At 39.2% G+C, this 24,344-nt stretch overlaps 1 protein-coding gene across 3 annotated transcripts in view; it reads right to left on the reverse strand.

The window, feature by feature from the left end:
- SYNE2 (spectrin repeat containing nuclear envelope protein 2) overlaps nucleotides 1–24,344 on the reverse strand; it is a 174,554-nt gene that overhangs the window by 74,747 nt on the left and 75,463 nt on the right. For all 3 annotated transcript variants that reach the window (XM_088057691.1, XM_088057692.1, XM_014249769.2), the window contains 16 exons: nucleotides 21,832–23,935; nucleotides 20,843–21,162; nucleotides 20,000–20,144; nucleotides 19,389–19,604; nucleotides 18,754–19,019; nucleotides 17,850–18,006; nucleotides 15,000–15,155; nucleotides 12,220–12,360; nucleotides 11,701–11,883; nucleotides 11,158–11,295; nucleotides 9,843–10,028; nucleotides 8,744–8,866; nucleotides 7,045–7,227; nucleotides 3,185–3,310; nucleotides 648–842; nucleotides 31–105 (listed from right to left, as the gene is read on the reverse strand). In XM_088057691.1, the coding sequence (XP_087913817.1) occupies nucleotides 31–105; nucleotides 648–842; nucleotides 3,185–3,310; nucleotides 7,045–7,227; nucleotides 8,744–8,866; nucleotides 9,843–10,028; nucleotides 11,158–11,295; nucleotides 11,701–11,883; nucleotides 12,220–12,360; nucleotides 15,000–15,155; nucleotides 17,850–18,006; nucleotides 18,754–19,019; nucleotides 19,389–19,604; nucleotides 20,000–20,144; nucleotides 20,843–21,162; nucleotides 21,832–23,935 (4,714 nt within the window). The remainder of the gene's footprint in view (nucleotides 1–30; nucleotides 106–647; nucleotides 843–3,184; nucleotides 3,311–7,044; nucleotides 7,228–8,743; nucleotides 8,867–9,842; nucleotides 10,029–11,157; nucleotides 11,296–11,700; nucleotides 11,884–12,219; nucleotides 12,361–14,999; nucleotides 15,156–17,849; nucleotides 18,007–18,753; nucleotides 19,020–19,388; nucleotides 19,605–19,999; nucleotides 20,145–20,842; nucleotides 21,163–21,831; nucleotides 23,936–24,344) is intronic.

Raw genomic sequence — 24,344 nt, forward strand, 5'->3', positions numbered from 1 at the left:
TTGTATATATATAAAATGCACTGGACTCACCTTGCTGTGTAAAGAACAGTCTTCTGATTCTTCATCTAAGGAAGGTAGAAGAGATATCACTCCTCTTTTTTTCAACTACAAAAATATACACAGAAAGACAACACAATTAATCATGGCAAGAACAGCAGAAGCCTCTTCACTTCTGCCTGTAAACCAAAACAAATTTACCACTTGAGATCCACTTTTGGAGAAGCATTGAACATCTGGCAACCTACATTAAAGTAGCTGAAATCTGCAGGTTCTAAGCACCTCTGAAAATTGGGATTTGAGGCTGTTAGGTTTCAACAGCACAGCTACAAAAGGGGAAAATTTCATTTTGCCTCATGAAAATAATTTACTGAAATTCCCAGAACAATTGACTATCAACAAAACTACACATGGAACATTTTGCTGTTGATTGATGCAAACTTCATGTCAAAAGAGAAAAATGCTAAGAACCAGAGGCACACCTACCTTCTCCTAGACATGCCTCACACTCAGTCCTTCTGAACACAAAGGGGAGGAGAGACAGTATTGATTCACAGGGCAGGGGTGCTCCTCTCTCACATGCCACTCCTCCAGGAGCAGCAAGGGTTATTTACCTCCCCTCTTTGGCCCTCAGGTGAGTGATCACTTACCTGCTGACAAGAAACATCAGGCCCAATCAGGTCACTCTGTGCCAATACAGAGGCTGGAGGTTCATCTGCTGCTTCAGGCACTTCTTGCTGTAGGCGCTGGTGAAGCTCAGACATGGAATTCTTCATCCCGGTAAGGAAATCTTCCTTTCTTTGGCACAGCTTTATGATTTCTTCTTTTACAGCTTCCATCTCTCCCTAAGGAGCAACAACATCTATAAGCATCTGTTTTTCTTATTTAACCAAACAGCAATGTAACAGATGACACTAGGGATGCATCTTACTGGTACTGGGGCTACTTCCCCCCTTTCCTTTTTCTGGGCTTTGGGGCAGTTCCCCATGGTCACTGCAGGAGATGTCCAGGTACACGCAAACCAACAGAACAGATTTGGCTCAGGACAGCACTTGCCACTTGTGATGCAGAACTCTGTAGTGGGGAAGGAAATGTGGCAGGCTGGAACAATTGTAACTAGGTCCTGCATATCCATGAGAATACCAGCTTCCTCCAGGACAAAGGGAATGCAGATGGGTTACATTACTCTGTGTGTCAGAGCAGGGCATGTTACTTCCAACTACCTTCCCTGGCAGCCTGACACTGCCCACTTGGGAAAGCCCTGAGGAGGGCAAAGACAGCAAATGAGGGTAGCTCAGGGCTCAGTCTTTGGTGAAGCTGGCCCAAAGGAAACAAACCACTTGGTGGGTGTTGGGGATGTGGCTAGGGCCAAAATTAACCCGTGACTTTGAATGTGATACTGGGAGAAATGGACCCCAACAAAGCTTCAGGAAAATATTTAATGTTCCACAGAGACTAAACAATAACTCAAGTAACAGCACTAACAGGGGGAAATAAATCTGTCTTCATCTCCTTCTTGGCCATAACTATTGCTCCAGCCAGTGTTCTGCCCTAAGAGTTTTTTCTTAGGGCTTTCCTTACCACCCAGCCTCCAGGTGAACCAAGAAACCCCAGCAAATAACGGAGTAAGACAGGACTTGGAAAGAATTGCCCTACTCCCTTCGTTACTGAAAGTGCTAAAGCTCTTTGAAGCATTGTTACTGGCTCAGAAGACTGAAATCTGGCTAAATATCCCTTTGCACACTGGGCTCAGTTGATCAGAGCAAGCTTTGATGCCAGGCTTGAAGTGAGAACAGTGCTGGCTCCACACCATGCTCTGTCATTAGTGATGTTATGCAAGTAATAATCTGTGGCAGATGAAAGCAGTGAGACTGCTGGACCTGTCTCCTCTACAGCTTCTGTTCATAGCTCCAGGGTGGCAGCATTACAGGAAAGGTGGAGGAGGAACTCCAGCAAATTTTCAGAGGACATGGGAACTCTGCTCTGACAATGCTTTTTTCCTTTTGTACACTCAATACCACAAGATAAAATCATCCAAAGGTAAAGGAAAGAAAACGTCATTGAAATGAAGAAACAGTCATCCATGACAATTTGGCATGTTTTTATGTACATCCACTAGGAAGAGTATATCTACTTATTTCACTACAGGAGACTTGCCAGCATAGATTTGCCAGATATTTCGCAAACTTAATTAGCCATAACCTCCTCCAAAACCAAATCTTTCTTAAAATCGCTTCTTTTTCTGCAGTCCATCAGTAAGATGGGCGATTCCACTGCCCACTTCTATTCATGCAATGCTGTATCTGCCAAGTTTTCTGCTAAAACAAGAACTATTAAACATAAAATCCTACACTCAGAGACAAAAACAAGGAAGAATCAGGAAATGAGTCATGCTGAGCACTACATCAAGCCTCCAACATCCAACCAGCTGACAGCAGAGCAGCTATGTACTTAGGAGCCTACTGAGTGATTATAGTTATTAGGCAAGTACAATGTAAGTGTATTAACTTTACTGTGACTGACTGGAAAAAGCTGAACATTTCAGAGGCACTTTATAAATAGTTATTACATTTAATTAGAAATTTCCTGATTTCTGCAGTGTTATCTTTAAAACACATCTTATTTTTGCATTAAGAAAAACAATTCATCCATTACAGAAAGCAGCTGACTGTAGAGAGAAAAGCAACACATGTTTACCAGTGATAAAAACATAGTGTGGCAGTGAGGAAAGGAAAGGAGTCTAATGAATCTAACCCTAACCAGAATACCCAAAAGTAGCACTGCATGACCAGTCATCAGAAGGAGACTCAATTCTCTCCTCAGGCACTATCCCAAGCTGCCACCTCAGGAAAATTAGCAGGATGCTAAGCACAGGTAAGCTCTCAGTGCTGCATATTGTTTCAGCAAAACAGCTGTTATGAAAACAGCACCCAGTTTTTCTTCCAAGTTGATCAGGGTACAAATGACACCTCAAAATCAGTAAAGGAGTATACTATGAAAGATATACCCAACTTGCAAAGTAATATTAATTGTAATTAATTGCATGGTCACACTATGGCATTCAATTGCCTGCTTGACTGTGGTGGAGAAGGGGAGAACACCAGTATTTCTTGGTGCTCTGCATGATCATGATTAGTGTTAGTCAGGATAAGGATGACACATGAGAGAGGAAAATAATGAAACCCACCTCTGGACAAGGAGTCTTCTGAGCCTGTGGCTGATCTTCATGTGATATTTCGACCAAATGGTTCTTTAGGAGTTGTTTCAACTTTTCAATTTCTTCCTCACATTCTTCTGTTTTCTTTACAGTTTCCTGTGAAAGAGCAATCTCCATAAATAATTTTGAAATAAGGAGTACATAAACAAACAAGTCGGTAAGGAAACAAAGTTGAACTGAAGAGTACTGAAGCTTCCTTTGTACCTGCAGTTATGTGTAACAGAATCTGTGTTTGTTCTGCTAACTTTGCACAACCCATCCCTCACTAAGTTTATTATTCACTTGCTGAAGACAAACAAGCTGCTCTACCCACAAGTTGAAGTACGGTGGAGTCTTCTGTCTAGGAGCTCCAGAGCAGAACTATGAATTTGGCTATCAAATGGAAATGGAGCAGATTTCATCACATTCATTACAATTTAGAAAAGGTTGTGAAAAAGAGAGAAAATAAAGGGTTTCAAATCAAGTAGAAAGCCCAACTGGTTTTTACTGCTGCTCAAGTCTTTACTGCCAGCTAGTTCTGTGCTGACCAAGAATGAACTGTGCTGTGCACCAGGAAAACACTGCAGCTTAGAGGATAACCCAACCACACTGTCCAACTGTTTGAATACTTCCAATAAAAGTGATAAGCACTCCTACCATGTGAACTTTTCCTGATTACATGGCTTATAGGAAAACATATTATATATTATTAACAGCCAAATTCAATTTTACTCATTTGACAGTGACAGCAAAATCTCATTGCCCCCCCAGGCTTTGCTCTTCATGCAGAAATGGGCAATCTCCTCACACACTCATATTTGTCAGTCACAGCCTGTCATGATGTCTCAATTAAGAAATTGTCACATCTACAAGTCAGAATATCTTGTGAAAACACTGAATATGCACAGCACTTGGTGGCTCTGTTTCTGGACCCACAGGCTGAGAACCAAAAATATCAAAGGACTGCTCCTCAGGTGCCTGCAAAAGGTAATAAAGGAACAGTGAAGTCAACAGGCTTGATCCTACAGTGCTGACAGCAGCACCTGAATGACCCAACAGGTCAAAGATCTCACTGCAAAGTGTTCACAGACTCTGCATTTCAGAGCAGAGTCTCTCCTACTATGAACAGCAACAGTGCCATTTCTTCAGTCACTTCTTCATAGCAGCACCCCCCCTCAAGAAAATGCAGGCTAATAAAGTTATAAATAACCATTATTATTTTACAGGTCTTAAAAGTGAGAAGAAACTATTTTCCTCATTTAGAAAAAGAAAGGCAATTTGAAGGGGAAGATATTTGTGGCCTATATTCTTAATGTCACAGGCAAAGAATCAGAGAAGAAAGAAAAAGGAATAGGTGATCTTCGCTCAGCTTTAATGAGAAAGTAAAAGAAGACCACCTAAAAGGAAGATTCTCTTACACCTTCAACTCCATATGAATAGCACTATGTAGTAATAAATTGAGTCCTGCCTTAAATTTCCTTGACTAACTAAAGAGTCTGAATATTTCATACACAGACTCCAATGTATTCTGTCATGGACCAATATATGAATATAGTCACTTACCTGAAGACAATTAATTTGTTTCTGCCTTCTACTCAGAGAAAAGAAAATCTGATTCTATCCTTTATCCAGTATAACAAATTATGCCATATATGTGGGACTGAATTTCTTCCTACAAGTGCTGCCTTTCTTTCGAGTTATTTCCTGGTTAACAGTTGCTCCTTACTTTTCATATTGCATTGGTAGCTGCAGAAGACCTACCCATGGAAAAGGCCCACCTAACCACAGTGTATTTGTTTTGGAAGAGCTTAGTGAAAATGAAGTCAGTTAATCATCAAATATGCAAATAATACCACTCTCTTGCACTGAAAACCAGTAGAAGCAGATGTGGCTTCCAAACCTTCCTCCTGATGACGTTATTTAGGTGTGAAACTTAGGCCACAATAAAAAAACAGAGGGCAACATTCAACAGAGAACTAAGTCACTTAAACTCCTCTCCCAGAGCATTTTCAATACCTGTTACAGGCTTTGTTTCTGACTTACTGCTTCAGGTGTTACAATGCAACTTAATTACACAAAAGTTACTCATGCAATATTCCATTGCCTCATCCATAGCAAAATATGGGCAAACTCATTCAAAGATTAATCCCTGGGGGGAAAAAAATGTATATATTTGTACAGGAAGCTTGGCTCCCATTTGCTTTCCTCTGTAGCAGGATTCTTACCACCTTCTTAATGCAGCAGTCAAAATGCCACAGTTTAATGGCTTTATCCTTTGTTACACCTTAGCTGGTGCTAGACTTGTATTGTAGTACTGCTGCTTTCAACCCATTCAACTCCACTGGAAAATCTATTTTGCACAGTTTGATACACTAGCTGCTAAGAATTGCAATTTTTCCAATCTGTTTTCTCACAAAGAAATTTCATTCAGCTACAGATTGTTGGGTGTCTACAAGATAAAGGCAAATGCTGAGCAAAAAAAGGTCACAGCTGTACAAAAAGGATAAAAATCTAAAATTTGAGTTAATACTGCACAAAAACCAGTTACAAGTGTCATGACAACAACTGATAATTGGAAAGCACACTGTTTCTGATGCTTTGAAAGTGTTTTGAAAATTCTCCATTATTTGATCTGGTAACTCAGGAAAAGGTACATTTTACCACATCCATTTTTTGGACACAAGAAGTTGTATGGACTTAAAAAAAACCAACAAAACCAACAAAAACCAAACTGTAGGGTTTATACAAATCTAATATAGTCACTGCTTTTATCCAACTCCAAGCATGCACTAGTCATGTGGCATGTTTGAGTTTTTCTCTGTGTTCTGCTCTTAATTTCACAAAGTGCAAATCAAAAATGGATATTCCTGTTTTAGCTGTGACTTGTCTGCCTGGCCCCTGAAGTGCCCAATTAGATGTTTTAAAGCATTCTGCTTTACCCTATTAGCTTAGGAAAACCAAATCAGCAAAGATAATGTAACATTTTTCTAGGTGATGTCAGCATCCTGCCAAGAAATGGATGGGTCACACAAGAACTTAAATTCCTCTGCTGCCGTGGGAACCTGTGTTACCAAACTCCAGATTTCCTCCAGCCTGAGCAATGGAGCATGACCAGGTCCTGAATTAAAACTTCCCTGAGCTGGTACAACCACATTGCTCAGTAAAGTGCTGCAGGTTTGCAGACTCCTTCAGGTTTGGAGCTGTTCCATGACTCTCCCTGCCCAATTAACACTTTCTGACCCACCAGCATTGCCTTCTCCTGTTGCTGTTTCCCTTCTGTTTTCACAGCTGGCCTGGCCAACAGCATCTCCAAGACCCCTGTCACACACTGGCCTGCCTCAAAACGGTGAATTAACCACAACACAGCTGTAGGGAATGGGCACTTTCCTGGCTCACTGATTTGGATTAGTAAAAAGACCTTCTGCTGTTAGCAGTTGCTATCTAATGGCTGTCAACAAGAATTTCCATGGTCAAGGTGAGTTTCAGGAGCTGAAGATGTGAGCACCTGCATCTAATGCTGGACTTGAATCACCATTGCAAATCTGGGGCATGGAACACCTGAGCCTTCACTCCTACAGTATGTTGTCAGCTGTGAGCGAATTGGAAAACTGAAATGTATGTCAAGACCATGCAGTGTGCTTTGTTGCAGGATCAAATTAAATAGGTAAAAAAAAAAAAAAAGAAACCAGAACAAACAAACAAAAAAAAAATCATCCCCAAATCATTACACAGAAGACACAATAGGTGTAACTACATGGCTGCAAAAGCAATACTGTTTAAAGATCAGAATTACTTTAAAAAAAAGGTGGTTCAGGTGACTGAAAAAAAGAAAATCAAAAATATTCAATTACCTCCAGTAGCTCATTTTGTTCCTTGGTAATTTTTTCTAATTTCTTCAATTCTCTCAAGAGTTGTCTTGCTCTTTGGAAGACTGAGAAAGGTTGCATTTTCAGCCCTGGCACCTGAAGAGCATCTTCATAGGACTGTATACGAACAATAGTTTTCTGCATGGGACCAACATGCTCAAGTATAACCTGTCAGGATAGAACAGAGATGATGGATGTGATACTGAGTTAGAAAAATCAACACCATAAGTTTATATTACACTAATAACGAGCAAAAGCTCTCTTTGGTGAGTTTCCCATTTAACAAGGAAGAAATTTTAATCCCCACATGGGCCACTCATTTAGGAGTCAGACTATGATCCTTGTGGGTCCCTTAGAATATTCTGTAATTCTTATTCTTGGAACTAAGTGAAAATCCACAGTGAGGTTGTCTAAAGCAAGACAAAGATGTAAGTTTATTTACAATACTGTTTTTTCTGCATATACAAAGTTTGCACAGTGACAAAAAAAGGCTCACATTCAGATTAGTTGCTATTTACTAAGCAGCTCATTTCAAAGCAGAACATCATTGGCAGTGAAGACATTTAAAGTGGTGGAAATTCTTTGATGTCACTGTAGGCAAATTCTGGGTTTTGTCTTTTGTCCAGCAAACCAATCATTTTATGATGGTCCTAAAAGCAGTGTTATCAACAGAGATGAGATAATGAATCAAGATGGAAGTCAGCAGAAATCCCTGAAGATGGCTCTCCTGTCTAGGACAGTATTTCATATCACAATACTTGCAGTGAATGCACAGTTTACAACCACCTTGATCAGTCTGGGATGAACAGAAATGTGCAGTTTCATAGCACAGTGCATGTTTTGTGGAAGACTCTGATCAATTTATGAAGACAGAATGGCAATAGCAACTTGTAACTTCTTGGTTCTCCTTAAGAAATATCAAATCCTACTGGAACCTCATTCAGCAGGGCACTCCAGAATTAAAAAATAATATAAATACAAACCACCTACAGGCCTTTTAATTACTAAAATTTTTGTTAAACTCCCTCTCAAAAAGATGTTTTAAAATGCCCCAGTGGAAATAGAGATGCTTATTCTCTCATTCATAACCAGATTGTATCAGGATTTTTTTTCACTATCCAGGCTTTGATTTACAGTAAGGAAGTGGGTGAACATTATTTTCCAGAAGAAATATTACTGTAGTTTTTCCATGTAATGTAGTTATTACAAGCTGCATGGTTTTGTTATGAGAGTTACCCTGCTATGAGAGGTATGATGACATTTTTATTCCTCACCTGAAACTGAACCCATGCTTTTTGTATTTTAGGTAGATAACACTGTTGACTGTATGTATATGGTGTGAAATAAAAGAATCATCTGCTAAATTTTGCCTCCATTTTTGGAAGAACAAGGCCTAATTTTCTAACTTCCATTTGGTGCCAAATGGAGTGGTGTGCAGCAAGTATCTCTTGAAAATCAGGCCATAAACTTCCCAAAAAATGGAGATCTCAAAAGTGGCAGCTATGGCTGACATGTGCTCAAGTTACACCCTCAAGTTCTCTGGGGGCATATTCTCAACAGTGCTTTAATTTCAAATGTGTTGTGTTCAAACCATGACTCTGCTCCTTGAAAAGGTGTCTCAACACTCTCACCTCAGGGTTTACATTGATCAGGAAAAAAAGCCTATGTAGGAGTTTTCACAGACCTGTCCATGTTTAAGTTGGTCTTTAGGAGAAAATTCTAACAGATCTTTTGATGACAGGATTGTCTTCATTTCTGCAACATCCTTCTCAAACACTTTCACGTGAGATTCGATGGCATCCAACTCCTAGATTTTGGGAGCAAAAAGAGTATTTGTAGATAGCCCAAATACCAAAGCCAACTTGCATTTCTGTCTTTCACTTAAATTTAAAAAGAAATACTGAAAAATGAGTGCAGCATACACAGGATATACTAATGGTGCTATCGCTCACAAGGCTAGTTATTATAAATTACTTTTAGTCATAACTTCCAAAGGAATTAAGTATTCAAGATCATCTGGTCTGTTTTAAACCCTAAATACAGAACTGAAACATCCTTAAAAATTCACATTATAAATCACCAGACAGTTTTCCAGGGGGGATAGTTATCAGAATAGGAAAGTGCTGTAATTACACTGTTGCAGCTTTCAGTAGGAAGACACTTGTGTCAGATGGAAAAGGAATCCCCAGACAGCTGTTTGTGAACTCTCACAGAGACAGTCACAGTAGATTAGGCTGAAAGGGACTTTGAAAGGTCTCTGGTACCCATCAAACCAGGGCACTTGGGGTCTGATCCTGTTGAGATTTGGGTATCTCTTGAGGTGGGACTATTACCCCTGATCTAGTGTTTGACCAATTTCACTGCAAAAAAAAAAGTGAATCTTTCCTACTATGTAGATGTAATTTCCTTTGTTACTTGACTTGAGTTCTGTTAGTGCTCATCTTTTTCCTGAACACCCCAAGAAGAGCCTGGCCCAATCCTGTGTGTAATCTCCCATCATGTAACAGCAAACAGCAGCAATATCAACCTCTCACCCCCAAGCTTCTCTGTGCTGAACCAACCCAGGCTCTCAGCCTTTCCTCCTACATCCTGTGCTAATCCTGAACTTTACAGCTTAATTAGTTACCAAATGCCTTCTGATGGTTTGTTTCCAAACAATTTCCTCACTTGGCACACCTACAGAAACCAGCACAACACCCTGTTTTCCATGCAGGTGATATAATCTGCATTTCCTAACATATGATGAAGCTCTGATAAAAGGCTTTTGGGTCACCCAGACTTACATCAGCCACATGCAAGATTTGTGGAAGGATCTCTGCTATCTCATGCTGTAAAGTTGCTACTTGAACATCCATTTCATTCAGCTGCTGCATTACACTGTCAGTTTCAAAGACAGGTGACAGCTCCTCCAGCTCCATGAAGATACCTTGCAGAAGATTTTGCTTTTGCTCTGAGTCTTCCAAAGCCATCTGGAGACAAAATAGGAGCTTAGTACAAAATAGGAGCTTATACATCTCTGCTGAACATTATAGTTATAAAGGTAAGGATTTAAAAGGAACAAAATGCTCCAAAAAATATCAGGCCAGTTGTGTGTGATGTGAAATCTCCTCCCCTGCAATGAACTGGTTGAGCTTTTGGATTAACTGCAGCGAACACTGCTATGAAGAACAGTGAGGGCTACAAGAAATGCACATGATGAATTTGTCTGGGTGGTGTGTGAAGGAAAGGACTGAATGCACCTTTCCACCCTAATGCAAGCCCAGAGTGCATTTCCAAATCCACTCGTTTCACAGCCCAGGAAAACAAAACATTCCATTTCACAAACACAGGAGACAATAAGCTTTTGCCACAGAAAACGTTCATGGCTTTTGGAAATCACATTCTCCCCATTGTGGCTACATGCTTTTGACAATAAGCTTTTGCCACAGAAAACGTTCATGGCTTTTGGAAATCACATTCTCCCCACTGTGGCTACATGCTTTTGTAACGTATCACCTACTTCCCGTCAAGAATTCTTACTACAGAAGTCTATTTAGAACACAAACTTTCTCACTTCGTCTAAGCCAAGGAGTGGATGCATAGAAGACTCGAATTTTAAGTACAAAATTACCTAATATTTTTTTTGGCACAGGCCCTAATCTTTCCTATAGTATTACAAACATTCAATTTTTGAAATTACCAATCATAATTACCTTCAAGAAACAGTGAGCACAGCCTTCCAAACCACAACTCACTTCAAAGTTTCCATCTAACACACAGACATCAAAAAAATAGCATTTTGCCTTTTTGGCTCATGTACAATATGGAATGAATCCTATATATACAGGCAGTAAAAACTGACCATAGCCACTCAGCAGGGTTACAGAAGACAATCACACATTTCTGGAAGTTTTACAACAGTTCAGCATCTGCACAAGATAGGTATGTCCAGCACCAAAAAACAACTGTATTTCATGAGTGTCAACTATAGCTACTTTTCACTTAAAAAATTTAATGAAAATGGTAAATTACTTATGTCAGTAACAATTAAGAATGGAAAACTGCATCTGCACATAGCAACAAGTGCTAACAGGAGCATTTACCTGCATCAACTCTTACCTGGAGCTCATCAGTATGCTTGTGTAAGCTTTTTGCAGAGTTGTGCTGAGCATCAGCTCTTAGCAAACTGTTGGTGCTTTCTATCCAATCTTTCACATTCTTCAAGTGCTCCTCATATTCTTCCATCTTGTTGGTGGCCTAGGAAATGACAGAATTTTACAGAAAGCCACAAGATAGTTGCTTCATTGTGTAAGATAAATGCATCTATGAACAAGATTAAAAGAAAACAGGATGCATTTGTACCATGGTCATTAGCATGGTGAAATAAAAAACATTTTTCTGAAACAGTTTCACGATTTCAGGCTATCCCCTCTCACCAAAGTCACTGTGGTGCTTGCATGTTTACATTTCATGGGGGCACTGTTGCAATTTATACAGCAATGGCCACTGCCTGTTAGCAGAGTCTGAGAAAACCACCTCAACACCCACCCAGGGCAAGAACTCCCCACACAAACCCCTCAACCACGGCTTGAGCCAGTCCTTTTTTCATAGGAATTTTTTTATAGGATTGGATTTTTAGAGAAGTGATTCATTTGCACCCACCTTGTTGAGAATGGCAGTTCTGCGTTCAGCACGCTGTGAGACCTGCTGGTACTGCTGCAGGGGGGCCACCAGGATATCCATCAACTCCTGAGCCTGGCAGGAGTTCTGCTCCACTATATCCTGCACTTCTGCATCCAGCTCATTGAGTTTGTAATGCCAAAGGTCCAGCATATCCCAAATTTGCTGCATGTGGAGAGAAGGGAAATGAAAAAAAAGGTCAGGCTCAAAGATACCAGCAGCCTTATTTGTTCTTCATGTGGGACATGAATTGCAAAGGTTTCAGAACTGATATGATGACAACAGAACACTTTGTATCTACATGTGTGATTCACAGTTGGAAAAACCATGGATTTTTCTGTGAGAAAGAATTGATAAATATTCACCAGCTAAATGCTTGCTCGTATTTCTCCTTTTACAGACATAAAATGAATGGAAGAGCACTTTATGCTATAAACCAGGCACTGTAAAAACAACCAAAAATCTTTTAACACCCGCAGATTATTTTTTTGGCAAGTTTACCTTCTGAACTTCTTTGGCTTTTCCAATGTTTTCACTCTTCTGTTGTAACATCTTTTCAATAGCTTGAAGGCCATTGTTAATAGTTTCTGCTTTTCTTCTCAGCACATACTGAGGAGAGTTCTGCAAGATTTCAGAGCTAACCTGCCACAGCAAAGAGAAAACAATCGGGCAGATTACAAAGATCTGCTTGTTTCTGTGCACCATTTTACCAAAAATATTCCAATTCTTTCTGTTTCTCTTGACAAGTCAGTTAAAAACACTGGAATTGAGCTAGATTTGCAGGACAAAGCATTAACGTGAGCAGGTTCAACATCTACATGTTGTTCACTAATTTGTTCTCATTAAAAAATGCCTGGCTGAGGAAAATCAACCCCTGGGGAAAGAAGCACTGAGGCACTGCAGCTCCCTGGGTGCTTTGCTTCACCCTGCTCTCATCTCTAACAGAGGCTGCATGGTGGGAAGGGTCACATTTGGATTTATGTGTGGATTTTTTGATTTATGCTGTAAGAAACCCAGAATGACACCTTTATGTCTCAGCGGACAGCTGGGACTTCCATGTAACAAATAAGGGAATATCAAAGTGCATCAATGCACACAAAATTTCTCAATATAAACTTGGAGATTTATCACTAAAACAAAAAGCTCTGAGGAACTTAATTTCACTCTGCAGGACACCACAGAAATGAAAAATTGGTGCAGTGGAAGGCCTGATTTTCTGTGTAAAGAGAAAAACTCTCAAAGCTGAAGTTGAGTAATTGCCTGAGCACAGGACTGAGCAACACAGCATAAGCTACCAGGTTACTCCAGACTGGATAGAGTGCAGGGAGTGAGAAAAGTCCTTGATCTTGCCCAAAATTGACATCTTTTCTCACTAAATCCTGCTGGCTGCCAGGGTCAGCCAAGCACCTGAAAATAGTGGTAAATTTTTTGTGTGCAGCAACCCTAGGATTTAGGGGGGAGAATGCACACTGGACAGTTTCATGCTGCCTTGATGCCAAATATTTTTAATTTGTTATTTCAGTTTGAAGCTCCCAGTACTGAAATACTTTATCCTTGTTGTGGGATGAGGAATTAAGACCATTTTTAGTTAACAAATTATCTACTCATTTCTTAACTTTATTAACATAATTTCTAGATTCCAACACAACCTCTCTAAAAAGTACCCATAGTACAATGTTGTATTGATAAAATTTCATTTTATATCTATAAATATAAATAAAATATCTATAGAAAGAACTAGAGGGCTCCTCTGAAATACTTCTACTTACACCACAAAACCTGTGAAGTCAGTCTGTACTTAGTGCCTAAGACTTATTGGAAAAAGGAATTCAAGGCTGTAATCACTGAACACTTGACCATTACTATCCTGGAATATACCAAAGATGAAAAATGGTCATGCCAGCTTCCAAAATAAAAGACAATCACGTAAGAGCGATGTGACACAGCTGGAAATGAGTAAACAGATCAAGCTCTGACTTCCCCTGTTTCTTCAGGATAAAAACACTCCATCTGTCAACGCTCTGATCATCAGCGAAGCAGGATTTTAATTTCAGTATTTCTTACTGGGATAAAGTTTATTATTTATGGCACCAAATGTACAATTTATTTTTTATTTTTTGGTTTGCAGATTTAGAAGAAAGCAGAGTGACTTTAGAATATGACAACTCAATTTAACACATGCTGGTATCACCTAATATGTAACTGAACTGACCTCCAGTTCCACCATGATTTTTTTGATTCTTAAACACATTTTGAAAAATTCCAAGGTAGTTTTTATTGTTTTAAATGTGAAAAGCAAATGTTATCTACATTCCAGGACCAGTTTTTTCACTCCAACAGGTAATGTGTGCTTTGGGATAATCTTTTATATCTTGGTAAATCAATCAGCAAACAAAAAAAGAACCCCAAAGCATAAATACTCTTTTGTTTTCCTTCTCTCCTCCCAGTTGTTGGTTCTGAAAAGACTAGTCCCATTTTGAAACAAACTATAAAGTTAACCAAATTAAAATTCATAAACTTTAGTTAATATGCTGCTAAATATTTTATGTAAGATAAAATGAGTCACTTGATAGACACGAAAAGGTAACTGGATTTCAAAACTGTTTTATTACACTTTCAAATTTTATCAAATGAATTGAGATTTAACCTTAAAAATTAGCACTGAACATCATTAGTTCTGAAATATGAGAACTGAAAGGGGTTCTTTTTTCATTTTTAAAATAACACAAATGAGTAAGTAACAACAATAATTGCATCAGGCTAAAAATGTGACCCCAAACTGGGCGTATTACTCTGTTTTCCCTTAATTTTGCTTTCAGCTAACTGCTGAATAGATAGAATATATTGCAAAAAAACTATGCAATGGGATTCAATTATTTAAATTCCCTGATTTTAAAGGAAGGCAACCATATTCTCAGGGGTGGTAAAAAAAAAACATGTCCTGATACCCTACCACATGTGCAAGTTACATTTTAAAAAAATCCTATTTCAAAGCCCTTTTTTTAACCTAGTTCTGAAAATACTTTCTCATTTAAGCTATACAAACTTTGCAATCAACTTTGACTACTAGCTCCCAATTTAAGGATCAGACTGGACAGAAGACAGCATCCATATCATATTAAAAATTAATGCTCAAGATTCTGCCACATCCATTTTTAATAAAAACTAAAAATGTTATATTCACATTGCTTACCATAAGATGATTCAAAAAAGAGACCTAGGCATGAGGAATGATTTATAAATTGCAAATAGATAAATATGAAAACCACATCAACAATTACCTTCTCTTCTAGGTCTTGCAGTAGTTTCTTGCAGTCCTCCAGCTGTGTTTCGATCTCTGCAGGGACTATTGTGTACATTTCAGAATACTTGATCCGAAGTTTCTCCATGATATCCTCCAGAGCTTGGCTCTCTCTACCAATCACACTCTGAAGCTCCTACAAAATTAAGCATAACTTCATCAGTTTTACCCAGTTTTTATTGAGTGCATGTGTGCATATGTACATATATATGTGTATATACACACACACGTAACGTGTTTTATATTTCCTACCGTGATTATGGTTTGGAAAAATTGGCTTTGGGATATCAAATCTGATTTGATTACCTCTGCAAGCAGATAAACTCTAAGCAATACTGACTCATTTAATCAAATGATGCTCTTCAATCTGTAAGAATTAATTAAACCTGATACTGCTCCGTGTCGGGGAAGTGACGCACTGATGCTCATTGACAGCCACAGCAAAGGGACCATCTGAAGAGCCCCTATGATTAAATGTTAACCTTTGCACTCTCCCTTCTGCCAAAAGTGCATTTTTCCCTTTGAAAGATGTTTAATAGCCAACGTCCATCCCTTCATTATTATAAACAACACAAAGGCCACAAAAAGCAACAGGTTTCAGGCTGAAGTGTCTGCTTTCAGGCAATTACGCAGAGCAGCACAGCAGGCTCCTCTCAAAACAGTAGTTTCCAGTTCTGCACAAAGAATGTAGGTTTTATGAGATAAAAGAAACTTGAACAACTGTTTACAGCCTGTGGCCTAGAATTAAAATCTGAGCTAAGTCCTCCTGCAGAAAGAATGAAGAAATTCATTTGTTTGGAAGGTTTTCTAGAGTTTCAAGTTGGAAGGTTCTGTTTGCTGGCTTTATGGTTCCTTTCCCAAGTGCTCAGCTGTTTGAGAAACTCAAATGTTAACTCAGGTTATGGGGAAAAATTATCCAGACCTCCTACCAGGCAATGAAAGACACTAAAATTAACTGCCTTTGCTTTTTCAATCAGGAGTAATGGTAATCCACTAATTCATAGGCTACACTTGGGACTCTCTTCCTTCACACAAATGCAACACACAGAAGAAATATGTAAGACACTGAGGCTGATTTATTTCCTGTCATCCCACAGCAACTGGGATTGTTGATATTAAAAAAACCCAAACCCTCAAACCCATGAAACAGCTGTGTGCCTCATTCTCTCAGGGAGAAGGATGCTGTTCTCAAACGGCCCAATTAAGATTGTGCCAATATTTATGGGAATTCACAGATTCCCTGACCTAACCCAGAAATAATCAGTTACAACTCCTGTCTCCAAAACAAAGCAGGTCTCTGCAAACTGGTTTCTGTGTATTACTGCATGTTCACATTTCACACATAATTTAGCTGGAAAGCAGGTACCTATCAAAGCTGTCCCATTTTTTTTCCTAAGGGATAAGATAATAACACTTCCCCTCTTCATCTGTGTGGGTGAATTTAAAACTTTTGCCACACAGCTAAATCAGGTTTGTCATCTCAAAATGAAATAGATATTTCCACTCAATAGGTGCAGTGGAGTCCTGACTAATGCTATAGATTTCATAGGAACTAGATTTTCTTTGGAAGTAGGAGATGAAATTGCCCTGCAAATTTTGGCTTACTGGTGTTTGGACTATGTAAAATTAATGAATTCTTCAATCCTTTCAGCTCAATCTTCTCAAAAGGAACAGGCCTGCTGTGAATATAATGCTAAAAAGACATAATTTGATGGGGTTGCTGCTAGCATTTGCTTGTGCCATTGCTGCCAGGAACAGGAACAAGGTCTAAACTCACTTTTGGGTGAGTTTTAGGTGCTCAGACTAGCAAAGTTTATATCTGAGGGAAAAGATCAGGTTTAAAGCACCTGCAGTAGTAGAATTTCCTTCTGGATACAAAGAACTCAGTAAAAAAGCAGACACTCTAAGTTATAATTCTAAATTATAATTCTATTATTAAACTCTAAATTATAATTCTAAATAATTTTAAATAGAAAACCAGCCCTTTTAGACAAATCCAAGGTCTCACCACAGCAATGCTGGCTCATGGGTTTTCAGAAATTCTTAAACATGTAATAAACATTTCTCTCTCATGCTAATCCCCCATCTACCACCATAGTCTTTGGCTTCTGCATTTTTCCTAGCCCTTTGCTAGGACACCAAACCAGTTTTTATACAAGACTCAGCAAAGACAGCCCAAATTTGTACTACACTTTAGCAGCCTAAAATAAATAAATTATAAATTCTATAATAATTGGATTAAATATAATTAAGAACCACTTTTTGTTCAGGATTTAAAAAATATTAAAGCAATATAAACACAATAAGAATAATTTGAAACAAATATAATTCAAATAATAAATGAACAGAATCAGGAAGTATTAGGAATATTAGTATTTCATAAAGTCAAAAAATGCAGAAATGTACAGACTGCCGGTGGCTGCTGCTGGGCACTGTGGTCTTGATCAGAATTTGAGTTTTAAAAATCATTTACTGGGTTAACCCCCAATTTGGGACATCAAATCCACCGTATCTGAAGCTTCCCTGGGTAGGTATGCAGAGGGGAAAGCATGCAGGGTGTACACTAACCAGCCCTTCCTAAAAGGAATGCAGCTGGATGTGAATTTCTCTGCAATCTGGAAATGCTTCTGTGCCTGCTTGCAGATCCCCACAGAGGGAAAGAAACACAAACCAAGGCCATGGCAGGGCCAGTTGTGTTCTGCTGAGCCAGATTCATTGTCTTTAAGTCAACATACATAGACCTCACCATTAATTTTATCTGGAGCAAGTTCAAGCACCAGCATAAGCCAGAAGATATTCTGAATATCACAATAACAGAGCTGTTACCAACCTCCAGCTGTTCTGCCTTCCCATCAGCATCCTGCAATAACACAGATGCAGCATTCTGTAATGCATTTGTCACAGCACTTATTTCTTCAGTGACCTTGTTCCTCTCTTGAATCTCAGCTTTCACAGAATCTTTATGGTCTTGAGCTTTTTTGTACAACCTATGCAAAAGAATACATTGTTTTAGACTCAACACTAAGGGCAAAGAGCATGCCTAATACAGATATCATGTAGGTGTATATCCAGAATCACATTTGTCTGTAATTTAGAGTTTTTTTCTGTTATTAAATCTATTAGTTTTTTTATCACTTGTTATCTCAGTTTCTTTAAACTAAGTCCTCAGATAATGCTATTTGGTAGACCAAACCAGAGTGCAGGCATATTTAATCAGCAGAGGTCAGATTCTCAGTCTGAAGACACTGGCAGAGCAGATGTTCACAAAGATTACCATGTCCTGAAGCAAACCCAGAAAAGGGTGAATACAATCATCAGATTTGTAAAAAATATTTAGGGAGAATATAGACAGTGGCACTCACTGAGTAAGATGGAAGTTGCACTGTTGCAAAAAGCATGAGGTCTGATTTTCCTAAAAATGGAAAATCTTAAAATTCACAAGCACTTGGAACCTCTAAAGCTGACTATTGTTCCTTGATTCCTACTGCATTTGAACACAAATTGCAGCCCACAAATGATATGGCCATGCTCAGGTCTTCTCTCTAAATAATATTCCCCAATGCCCGTACTGGAGACAGCAGATGGGTGAGACAGAGCGTTAGTCTGACCCAGGAGAGCATTTATTGTCTTTTTAACTGCATTACAGCTTTTATATATTCTTCGATCTCCAGTAAAATCCTGTGCTTGTGACTAGTCCTGTCTCGTATCTTCAACAGCAATTTCACACCACTTACTTTTTACAGCGCTCTTGCATTGCCTTTATCTCACACAAGGCAGGAAAGGCAGCTTCTCCCTCAGCATTTTCAGGTGTATTCAGGATGTTTCTTATCCGGTGAAGAAGCAAGAGTAAGAGGAGCTGCTGCTGGTTGATGTTTTCTTCAAATGAGTTCACAAAATCAAGTAACTCCACTAGCTCCTCTCTGGTGGCCTTTTCCTTCTCTTTAAGGCTTTCTGGCTGTTCTTCCTGGAGCTTATCAAGAATTATTGCTTCTCGTTCCAGCTAAATAAACAACATGGCAAATCATGAGATAAAGTGCTCTTTTATTCCACCATCTGAAGTTACATTATTCATTTACTCACACGGGTGACTAAGTACTGGGAATTACACAGTCAGAACTTGAACCTTTGTAGTGTGACAGAACTTCTGAGCTTGCTTTAACAAAGCACATAAAACCCTGTGCAGAGCTGCCCTTGGTTCAGAGGACTGAGTAAATATCCCCACCATTTCTGCCTCTGGGTTGAAGAAAGGGTGAGGGTAACTGAGCAGCAGGTGGGAAATAATGTTCTGCCCTGATGTCAGCCCTTCACAGGACATTTTACTCACAGCCCCATCTCCACCCCCTAAACTTGCAGATGTTGAGCAACTCACCTCTTCATTGATGAATTTCCATTCCTGCTTTAGCTCTTCACAGGTAATTTCCAGCCCTTTGGCTGCCTCAAGCAAACCCAGCCAGTTTTCCCACAGCACTTTTACAATCCTGCCCAGAGCCCTGTCACTTCCTCTGCATAACCTCAGCATCTCTCCAGAGATCTGCCTCAGCTTCATGAGATCCTCTTCAGCAGAGTCAATGCTGGAGACTAAAACCTTACAGGAAAAACAAACACATCAATCAATAAAATGCTACAGTCAGGAGTATTAATGAAGTATTCAGTAACATGATTAGGATCCTCTATGAAAATGGCAATCACTCCACTGAGCTGGTAAAATATGCTTTTACCCTCATAATGAGGGAGTTCTGTTGGCTAAGACTGTGGAGAAAGATGGAGTAAATAAAATAAGCAGTAAGATATACTCATTTCACATGGTCTATTATACCTGGTCTTTTAACAAGTATATAAATATATTAATATATTCTGTGGTTTTATATATACATAAATATAGGATAAAGAATTCCATTTCTTTCTACTATGTTATTACATGGTATTCATAGCTGAATTAGTTTTGCATGAGCTTTTCAAGTTCTTCAGAGTCTTTCTTACCTTGCTTTCTTCCAAATGCTCCAAAGCTTCCTTATAAGACAATGGAATCTTAGACAGAGACTGTCTAAGCATCTTTTCTAGTTTCTTAAGATTATCACACACTTTATCTTTGGTTTCTGTGTAGCTTTTGTTTTTTTCAAAACATCTGCATGAAACAATGAATGGATCAATTAAAATTTGTTGTTGTTGCTGCTCTCTCCAACCATAATGCCCAACAGAATAAAGATGCTAAAAAAACCTTATGAACTTCTACTCCTGACTGTTCTGCAAGTTATTGTCAATTAACATTTGTTAAACACTTAAAGTTTGATACCTGAGATACTGATCAGTGGATCATAATCAAGCAGTTTAAAAATCCTACACTCTCTCTCCCAAACCTTTTCTATACCTACATCTGAAGGCCCTCCAGATTTCTTCTGTACCTGAAGGAAGGAAACTACATCCTGTGCCTTATTTGGGCTTCACTTTCCCAAGCCATTGGAACAGCCTATGGAAGACATGAATTAGGGACCCTCTGAAAACTATTCTAGCCTCCACCAGCACTGAACTGCAGACTAGAAATGTGCTTTCTTCTGGTTCTGGCACCCTACGACCCTCACTCAAGCCCCACATCTGGGAATATACAAGAAATTACTGCACTGTAAATCAGAAGCAATATGGTTATTGTCTGGCAATTTTCCTTCCTTAACAATCACACCTGAGGACAAAAGGAATGCTTATCCTTCTTTCTGCTGGAATTTCTGAATACCTGGATTTCTATCAGAGCAGAAACAGCACTGGATTTATTTTTGGTCAAGCTTCTCACAATAAGGAACAAGATCTATGAAGATCTCTTAAACCCACCTCTGTTCATCAGCTTCCTTTCTTTGAGCCTTCTTCCTTAATGCCAAACTCTTCTCTACCAGATCTCTTAAAGCATTTTCCAGACATACTTTGTCTTCTGGCTTCACTAGGTTTTTCAGCTTGGAGTGCAGGTTTTCTAGGTCAGCCTTTGCAGAGTTGAACTCTTCCTCTTTCCAGTGTGGAGTCTGACAGATCTCCACCAAGCTACAGAGCTCTGCTGCAGCCTGGGCTGGAGCTTCACAGTCCTCGAGCAACGTGGCAGCCCTCTGAAGGGCCTTGGTATAGAGCTCTCCAGCCCTACATGCCTCCTCCAGGGCATTCTGAAAGCATTAAAAAGAGAAAGGAGCAATAAAATAAGGCTGCTGTGCTCCTCTGCATCACCACATGGCCTTAGAATTTCACACTTGGCTGTCTTTGAGACCAATGCTCCCAGAACTGGCCAGAGAAGATGTGGGAAGACATTTGGCAAACACATTTGGTGCTTATGTAGTCACAGAGCAGTGCTGTAACCCATGTATTTATTGCCCTCATATTGCCCTTATGTTCACCATTCCCGGTAACATTGGTTTGACCTGTGCTTTAATCCTCCTCATCATTCCCAGCTGGTAATAACAGTAGAAATAAGGTGCTTGGATTTTTTCATCATTGTCACTATTGAAAATGTTGCCTATAATCACAAAATGACTGCACCCAGTCTCTCTTCAGCTGAATATTTCAACAGAGCATTTTCCTTCCTCCTCTTTACCATTCTTTTCTTGTGCTAATCCCCACTGATTAATTATAAACAAACTTAACACAATTTTCTTTGTATCTTTTCTGTCATGATTCCCACCCTATCCACCAATGCAGAGATGACCACAGGCCAAATCAGCTGTTAGAATAAATGTGGATGTGAGTCATGAAAATAAAAATGCCACAGTCACAGACACCTAATCTTATTGTTGGGGAAAGGCACATGTCAATACTTCACTTTCATTAAATATACTTACAACACGGGCAGCAATGTCTGCCTTCAGTTGTGCTTCATGGCCTTGCAGTGTCTCTACTTCTGCAGCAGCAGCAGGAGATTTTTCTTCTTCTTTTTCCCTCTCTTTTTCCATGATACATTTAAGAGCAGAAAACTTTCCTTCCATCATATTCTGAATTGCTCCCCATCGCAGCTTTTCATTCTGCATCGTATTGAGGTCTATCACAAGTGGCTGCTGGAGCTCTAATTGAATATGCTTTATGATGTGGCATATATTTTCTACTTCATTTTGGCTACCTTCATTGTTTACACTTTGTAGCCCAGAGACCAAGTTTTGAAGAAACCGTTTTAATTCCTCAACATTCTTCTCCAGGCTCTTTATTTCTTTCCTTTTAGATTCTTTGAATGATGTATCAAACATCTCATTTTTGTTAATTTGATTTGCTGCCTCCTGGGTTAAGTACAAGATTTGTTGAACTGCCTGCAATAGAATCTGTGCAGATATGACATTCTCAGCAGGAGAAGAGCTGGAGCTATCATTTAGGATATTAGCTTCTTTTCTTACACTGGATGTCACAGTTTGGATTTCATTTAGCAATCCTTGAATCTTATCCCATTCCCTAACAATATTTTCCAAGTGTATTATTTTCCCTTTAATTTTATTTTTAATTTTACAAAATTTAGTTTGCAATTCATCCAGCTGCAGTGAGTCCCATTTCAGACCTACACACTCAAATATTTCCTTGTACTTCATTACTTCTGACAAATTTGACTGAAAAGCAAACACTTTTTCTTTCAGTGCTTTGCATTTGTCCTTCAGTCCCTGCTTGGCACCTACTAATTCATCATCTTTCAGGTTCATTTCACCATCCTGTACATCATCAAGATCCTGCTGCAATGAAGCTATTCCTTCAGCAAACTCTCTGGAGATAGCTGCCTTTTGTTCTACTTCATGAAGTTTACTTTGAATTTGCCTTTGTGTCTTCCTTGCCCTATTCTTCAGACTTCTTAACTGATCAATCAGGAACAGTTGTTCAGACAGGCTCAGCTGCCCAGCTGTGACCTGACTCTCTTTACAGTGGGATGAGATAAGCCCCTCTATTTCCTGTATGTCCTTCAGCATCTCCTTTAGAATGGCTTGTTGGCCTTCCAGCTCTGAGCATGTGCTGGTTTGCTGTGGGTCAGGCCTGGCCATCAGCTCGGCTTTGCGAAGCTGAGAGTGAACTTTGTCTATTTCTGCAGTGAGTCTTTGCCTCTCCTCCAGCTGGAGCTCCAAGTGCTGCAATCTTTGAGCAGATTTTAAAACAAGAGCCTTGTATGAATTCTTCAGTGTTTGTAAAAGGAAGGTCATATCAGAGACCTCCTCTGGCTCCAGGCTGGGAAGGACGTGCTGGAGCCCATAATCCAGGGATACAATCACAGGTTCTCTGTTTAGGATATCTGTGTTCATAAGCTGACAATTTCTGATCTGTGATTTGACATCACTGGGGAAAAGTGCTGCTTTCTGATCAAGGTGAGACAGTGAATCTTTGACCCAGGAAATATTTTCTTTCAGCCTCTTCATCATTTCATGTTTCATGAGAGCAGGACCAGTGGTCTGAGTATCCTCTTGAGGAGTTTGTTGTGCTGATAATGCTTCCAGTTTGCTCTGCAAATCATGTATGGAGTTCTCCAAAGCGACCTTCTCTTGATCACTCCAAATTCTTTTCATCTGCAGCTCAATCCTTCTTTTTAATAGAGAAAGACCATGTTTAATGTCCTGTAGCTCTGTGGTCCAAATTAGAGGGTCTTTGGCTTTTCCTGCAGCTGAGGAATGTAACTCTGCTTGTAAATATTGTTCTTGTATCAGCCTCTGAATATCCCGTGCTTTATTCATAAGCAGGTTAAATTCATCGATTTCTGCCACAACCTGATCATGTTTCTTTTGCACTGCTTGTTCCATGTGCTGCCACCAGTGCTCCAGCTGCCTCATTTGGCTCTCTGTCAACACTTTATCCATGCATGTCAAATGCTGAGATAAAACTTCTTGCTGACTTTGCAACTGGTTTAAGACGTCTCTTTCTTTTCGTAAGGACTCTGTGCATGCCTTAATTTTCTCCAACAGAACTGTGTTGTTCATAGGCCCCCTGCCAAAAACATGCATAGTGTTTAAAAATAATGAATTCTCCTTATACCCAGATTTTTAAAAACAAATTTCACTGTTTAGAGCACAATTCACTAACTTTATTCACTTAACCATACGTATCTCTCAGTGTTCTTTTGGGAATTCCCTAACCACCCTTACAGAATCATTTCTTGCTTATCTGTAAAGCACTCATTATTCATTGATATCTGTGCAAAAATGATACATTCTACTGTATATTCTCTAAAATTGCAGTGTCTACTAACATAGAATGTAGCCCTCGCTTTAAAAATCAGCAGCAGTGTTATGTCAGCTCCAAGTGAATTAACAACATTTTATAGTAATTTCTGGTTGACAGTGAAGATAAAACTTGGTTATAAAAAAATTGAGACATTTCCATTCACACAAGGTAA

This window comes from Pseudopodoces humilis, chromosome 7, assembly GCF_049639895.1.
Source record: "Pseudopodoces humilis isolate 2021_Gansu_Grassland_sample_001 chromosome 7, ASM4963989v1, whole genome shotgun sequence".
NCBI classification, from domain to species: domain Eukaryota; kingdom Metazoa; phylum Chordata; class Aves; order Passeriformes; family Paridae; genus Pseudopodoces; species Pseudopodoces humilis.